This window comes from Prenolepis imparis, unplaced genomic scaffold (assembly GCF_030444845.1).
Source record: "Prenolepis imparis isolate NDT839.2.m4 unplaced genomic scaffold, iyPreImpa1.0 SCAF_11, whole genome shotgun sequence".
NCBI lineage: Eukaryota > Metazoa > Arthropoda > Insecta > Hymenoptera > Formicidae > Prenolepis > Prenolepis imparis.
In genome coordinates, this window is record NW_028141169.1 from 15796544 (window position 1) to 15803498 (window position 6955).

The 6955-nt window shown below is 38.4% G+C and overlaps 1 protein-coding gene across 2 annotated transcripts; it reads right to left on the minus strand.

Moving 5' to 3' along the window:
* Nucleotides 1–117: 117 nt before the first annotated feature.
* LOC145942662 (uncharacterized) lies at nucleotides 118–6026 on the minus strand. Of its 2 annotated transcripts, none has more exons than XM_083049598.1 (2): nucleotides 5475–6026; nucleotides 118–344 (listed from the first exon to the last, which is right to left on the minus strand). In XM_083049598.1, exons 1-2 carry the CDS (start codon nucleotides 5800–5802, stop codon nucleotides 319–321), a joined length of 354 nt encoding a protein of 117 aa, XP_082905724.1. In that variant the 5' UTR covers nucleotides 5803–6026; the 3' UTR covers nucleotides 118–318. The 2 variants fall into 2 exon arrangements, with proteins under 2 accessions (XP_082905724.1, XP_082905723.1); XM_083049597.1 differs by lacking the exon at nucleotides 118–344 and adding an exon at nucleotides 3913–4537.
* Nucleotides 6027–6955: the final 929 nt, after the last annotated feature.

Here is a 6955-nt window from a genome sequence, read left to right on the forward strand (position 1 = left end):
AGAAATTGAGGTTAGGAATAGTGCGAGGGGAAGAGAGGGGTTCAGGTGACTGTAGACAGTGTACAAACAGGGAGTAGGAACAGACAGATGGGCGACTGAACAGAAGGAGACTTCTTCTTCTTCTTCTTCTGTATTGGCTGCTTGAGCTATTTATGCTCATACACCATTTTAAGACATGGTATTCAATTAGAAAGTATATGAAGTCAGTAGTACTTTATATAATGATCTTCGATTGTTTGACAAACCAGTGCAGTCTTTTATAGATTCTTGGATTATTGGAAAAAGCCAAGTCAGGAATATCCAGGTCAATGATTGGTTCTATAAGACGTATTGAGGAGATGAGTCTGTTGGAAAATTCAATATAATTAGGGCAGTCAAAAAAGACGTGATTCAAATCTTGAAAAGGGTGTCCACAAGGACATTCAGGAGAGGCAACAATATTCTTTTCCCACAAATGACCATTAATAGCAACATGATGTGATCTGAGTCTGGAAATCAGAACAATAGTCGAGCGCATGAGATCAGTACTGAGACAATTATACCATGGAGGAGAAAGCACCGACTTGATTAAATTAAAATATCTAGCGCCTTTATATTGACTTTGGGACAAAAGAACACTAACAGCATCCTCCTTAGCCAAAAACTTGAATCTAGAGTACAAATTAGTATAATGACATCTACAGATAAGGAGAGGATCAGGAAGGTGCAAAGACTCTTTAGCCAGCAGATCTGCCCGTTCATTACCAACAATACCCCTATGACTGGGTATCCAGATTATATTGACATCAATGTTATCTACTTTACATTTATATAACAAATCTCTAACTTTCATAATAATCGTATGAGTATTACCCGCCAATCTAGGGTTCCGCAAACTAGAGAGAACGCTTAAAGAATCCGAGAAAATTGTTGCTTTAGCAATGCAATGATCTGGTTCCATAATGATGTTAATAGCATGAAGGATGGCATAAGCCTCCGCCTCGAATATAGAACAGAAATCATTTATGCGGGTTTTACATTCCAATCCGATATCCGGGGAGAAGATAGCATAGCCAACCCTACTCACAGAGTCCTCTCTCGAACCATCGGTATAGAAGGAAACTCCACACATACTACCCATCAAATAATTCTCAAAAGAGTCCGGGATGCTTGATTCCCTGTGAAGCTCAAAGCCGAGCTCAGTATCAATGCTAGGTTTAAAATGACAAATATCGTAAGAAAAACTCAAATATCCCGGAAGATGGAACTCCTCCATCTGAGAATAGAGCTGAATATTTTCGAGATAAGTCCTCACCAAAGGACCAAAAACAGCTCCGTCAACCTCAGGCAGATTAGAGATCCGTTCTATGGTTCTTTTTAAAGGGTGAGATGCACGAGCCATAATCTTGCAAAGAAGCTTTCTCGTAAGAAATTGCCATCTTGAAGATAATGGGTGCTCACCATTAATGTCCAGCAAAACATTAGTTGGAGTAGTACACATCATACTCAAAACAACCCTTAAAGCGGCATATTGAAGTCTACAGGCTCTAGTGTATATTATCGAGTCAATAGGATGAAAAGCCTGACATCCCCAGTCTAGGACCGGACGAATGAATCCCTTATAAACATTAAGGAGAGTACCAGGATGAGCCCCCCATCTAATTCCAGAAATAGCTTTCAAGATGTTAATTCTGGGAATAACCCTACTTCTCAATTGGCTAATGTGAGCCCTCCAATTTAGTTCAGGATCCAAATAAACCCCCAAATATCGCACAGCCCATGAAAAAGGAACAACCTCACCCCCAATCCTGATGTCAAACCGACCATGCCCGATCAACAGACGAGTGTTTCTAGATTTCAATGTAGAAAAGACCGTACAACAAGATTTGGCAGGAGACACACTCAGTCCAAGCATTTTCAGAAGAGGATTCAGTTTATCCAGAGCGAGATTCAGTTGATCTCTAATGTTTTCCACCACAGAATTCGAGCAATAAATAGCTATGTCATCGGCATAAGAAAGAATTTTAACTGAATTGGGCAAGCATGAATTAATAATAGATATGTACATATTAAATAGAATAGGGCTAAGAATAGATCCTTGAGGGAGACCCCTCGATGTCAGTCTTCTCTGTAATGCAACACCGTTAGCAAATCCAATAAGATGACGACAAGAGATGGTATCCTTAATAAACTTCAGAACCTTACAAGGAAGACCAAATTTCCTCAATAAGATGAACAAAGCGTCAGGAATAACATTATCAAAAGCCCCAATCAAATCAACAAAAACTACACCTGTAAGTTCCTTTCGTTGATTGGCCTGATGAATATCAGTAATAAGAATTGATATGTTATCCATACAGGACAGACCTCTTCTGAATCCGTACTGAAACTCCTGTATTATGTGGTTATTCTCAGCCCACCATTCAAGTCTTTTATGAATAAGTTTTTCAAATAATTTATGAAGATTATTAGCAAGTGATATCGGTCTTAGAGCACCCTTGTTCCCAGGTTTAGGAATGAATATAGTGTAATACTCACTCCATTGCCTAGGGTATATACCTTTATTATAAAACATGTTGAAGATTTTCAAAATCAATAAATGAGTATCCGAAGGTAGCTTTTTTATAATCTTATTCGATATAAGATCTGGACCTGGTGATGACTTAGCCTTTAGAGAAGAAACAGCTTCTTCATATTCCACGATAGAAAAGGGAACCAACATAAAAGATGCATTGGATCTTGTGCCATTAAAAGGCAAGTCAATAAGCGCGTCTTCATCCATCTGTGAGAAGGGTTGATTCAATGGAGGAACCAACCTATCAAATGCAGCCACAAACTCCACCTCCGATACCGCAATACTACTGGACCTACCGCTTTTCCTATTAGAGAAAGCCCTAATGTATGACCATACTTTAGAAATAGGTGTATTAATGTTAATAGAAGAACAAAAATTCCTAAAAGATTCCCTCTTTTTCCTAGAAAAAGCTTTAGATGACGCCTTACAAATATCAGAGTATTTTTGAAAATTCGAAAAAGATGGACATCTCTTGAATTCTCTAAAGATTCGATTTTTATTGTGTATTATATCTTTACATTCATCGTCCCACCATGGAGCAGGAGCTTTTTTCCGTATATTGTTGATGTTATGACGAACAGCACCAGCTTTAGATAAAGCTTGATATAGATCAGAAATCAATTTATTATAAGTACTATTGAGATCCCTAGGGTTAATTACAAAAGTCTGAGTGAAATTAATACATTCTCCCTGGAATACATGCCAATCGGTACCGACAATAGAAAAGGAAGGCCTACCAAAATCAACATCAGAGCCGGAAATGAAGTCATTGATCCAAGTAATAATAGGAAAATGATCACTACCATAACCGGAAGACAAAACCTTCCACTCACAAGCATGCGCAATACAATTGGAAGTCAACGTTATGTCAAGAGCAGATGTCACCGAAAGATCGGCAGAGGCCCATGTAGAACCACCCCTGTTGTGGCAAAAGAGGTCCACACTATTGATTGCGGCCTCCAATTTTCCACCCTCAGTATCCGGCCCCAGAACTTGATCGGACCAAAGAGCACTCTTACCATTCACGTCACCACATAAAATAATAGGAGAATAACCCTCACAAATTTGAAAGATCTCAAGTCAAGCACCCGAATTAGTATAAGGGTACTTGTTTCCACGAGGAGGACTATAAACTGAGCAAATAAAGATGTGCCTATCCGTACCAAGCCACACTCTACCAAGAATGATCTCAATCTTATTTCTAGAAGACACATCATTCAAACGCGCATCATTCACCAATGAAAATCTAAATTTTCTATCGATCAGGATAGCCACTCCACCACCCTGTCTGTTACGATTACGTGAAAAAACTTCATAGTTCGCGAAAGAAGGAGGAGAAATCTCATCACTCAATCTCGTTTCACAAAGAGCAGCTATACCAATTTTATATTTTTCCAATATATACAATAGATCAGGAATCCTTCTCAACAAAGATCGACAATTCCACTGCAAAACATTAACAGAAAAACAAGCCATAACAAAACAAACAGAAATATAATATATATAGAAATTTAAGTAAAAAGGATACCACTGAGAAGAGCCTGGCTCATTCCAGTCAAAATATCCCTATCTACCTTTTGCAACGCTTGATGCTTATTCTGATAATCCGCTATCCATTTATTCAAAAAATCAATATTTAACTTAGAATTTAATGGACTCGAAACTTGCATAGCAGAATATAGAGAAGAATATATACTAGGTAGATTCTGAGAAAAGGATAGACTATTATTATTTTTATTTAAATTTGTCAAATTAGAAGTAGTATTAGATGATATTGACTGATTAGAGAGGATACCTTTATTAATGGAGGTAACAATTCCATGATTGTCTCTTTTTTCCCTTCTATAAGTAGAGGGAGGAGACTTCGTTTTAGACGAAGGAACATCCTTTGGAGACTGACTGCAAGAGTTCTCAGCCCGGTTAGGCTTAGTCACATCAGAAAATGATCTCATCGAAGTATTGAAACCAGATGATGATGACGATCTATAAGGAGTAGTTAAATTAGATGGAAGAAAATCGTAAAAAGTAGGGAGTGGAACTCCGTAATCCACACTAGGTGGTTTTACAATATTATTCTCCTTATTGCGTATCAAAACCTCAGCCTCGAATTGCGAAACATTTTGAAATGCCATAATTTTTTTAATTTCCTTTTGCTGAATAAAAACTGGACACTTGCTAGAAGAAGCTTCGTGCTCAGTATCACTAAGCTTATGTCTATTACAATTAATGCACGAAGGCTTATCGGCTAAACATTTCGACCCTTCACCATGAGTCGAAGGATTTTTTCCACATCTTGCACAGACAGCGTTGTTATCAGAAGCGCGACAGAACCTTGAAATGTGACCATATCGTTGACATTTGTCACAACGTTTAACTCTCTGTATAAAAGGACGCAATACTAATCTCTTCCCCATATAAATAACACTAGGGGGGACTACAGAAGATCTAAAGCGTACTATGTATGAGTCAGAGTTAATATAATTAATAGTAATAGAATTATCATTATGTTTTTGACGAATAGGTCTTTTTAGTCTCGTGACCTCAAAAGGAGGAGTCCACATAATACTCCACTCAGGAGGAGGTCGAAGATTATCAATAATTTCCTGTGGAGTATCGTCATCATCAATACCGCGAATAATATACTGCCTAATAACCTTGAAATTAGGGACATAAGCTATCCATCTTTCTCCCGGAAAAATTTGCGCAGCAATGTTATTAAAATACTCGACAAATTTATTTGCAGAATTGCTATCACTAAATGAAACTGAAAATTTGTTTCTACCAATAGTTTTCAAATCGAAAGCAGAGTTAAAATAATTTATATTTTTTGATATTCTCTTACCCAGAGCTATTATTCCATAAGATCCGGACTTAGATTTCTGATTATTCAAAGTATTATTATTATTATTCTTATCGTTACCTTCTATAGCAGAGTCTTTATCAGGCGCCTTAACCTGATATATAGCACGGATAGGAAGCTGTTCCATATGAACGAGGAAAGGAGGCTTGGACTCCAGAGAATACTTATTTATAAGACGCGAATCAGGTGCATCCAGGGGATCCGTAGATATCCTTTTACCAATTGTCTCGTAATGAGATACCTCAGAAAGTCTCTTTTTCCCGTAGATGATACGTCTTACTCCCTCCTCCACTGAAGCCTGCGAATTAGAATTTGTTGGATTATTAGATCTAGGTTGTTCCGAAATGGTAGAAGAATTATTTTTATTAGGAACAGGCTCACAATCCATATTGCTATCTAGATCACAGTCAATTATCACAGAAAAGAACAAAGGACAGGACAGAGAACAAAGGGAAAAGTAATATGGCCGAAAAGGCAACTGCGACACGTGGCAAGCTACGTGGCGAAAGCACGATAGGTCAAACAATGCATAACGGTAGAGTAAACCGTGGTCAATAGAAGAATAATTATATAATTAAAGAAATGTTTATATAAAATTGAACAATATCAAGGAAGAACAATCGCGCTCCGACTCCACCACTCAGTCACGCACGCACGACCATCCGATCAGGCTATACGACAGCTCACTCAACAGAAGGAGACGGTGTAAGAACCAGGAGCAAGAATAGATAGAACGGCGACTCAGCGGACAGAACGGAGTAGGGCCAGGAGTGGAGAATAGGTAGAAGGGCAATAAGCACCAGAATCGGAATTTAGGGAAATAGCTATACGAGTGAAGGGTGAATTTGAGGATAGGCGGCTAGGAAAGAGGAGAAAGTAAAGTAGTAGAGAAATAGTGATAGGTAAGTAGGATATCAAAGAATGGAGGAGGATAAGAAAAAAGAGTTAAAAGAGATAAAAGAATTAAAGACAGGAAAGGACGGAAGTAAAAAAGTAGAGAGGCGAGGGAGCACGGGAAATATAGAAGAAATATTTAAAAGGAAAAGGGAAACTATGGAAGGGGCAAAAGGGGGGAAGGGGGTGGAGGATAAATGGACTCACAGGGAGGAAAAGAGGGTACAGAGATCGCCAATAAAGGGAATGGTAGAAATAGATAGCAGAGAAGGTACATGGTGGTGCGAGATGAAGGAGGACTGGAAGAAAGAATTAAAAGAGGGGATTCAGGAAATGAAAGAGATGGTAAAAGTCGAACTGAGAGGACAGATGAGAGGGATGAGAGAGGAGTTAGAAGAAATGATGAAGAGGAGAATGGAGGAAGAAGAAGTGAAATGGAGAAGCGAGAAAGAAGAACCGAGGAAAAGAATAGATGAGCTGGAGGAGGGAGTAAAAAAGGTAGGATTGAGGATGAGAGAGAAAGGGGAAGAGAAGGTAAGGAAGGATAAAGGACGAGAAATGGAAGAAAGAGTAAAAGAAATGGAAAAGAAGTTGGAAAGAAAAGAGAGAGAGGAAAAGAGAAGGAATATAGTGATAAAAGATATCAG

Coding starts and splice junctions, on each gene's coding strand:
- LOC145942662 (XM_083049597.1), bottom strand. CDS start 5,802: ATGGATTGTGAGCCTGTTCCTAATAAAAATAATTCTTCTACCATTTCG. Junction 4,538..5,474: donor TAAAGACTCTGCTATAGAAG/GTAACGATAAGA, acceptor TACTCCTTATAG/ATCGTCATCATCATCTGGTT.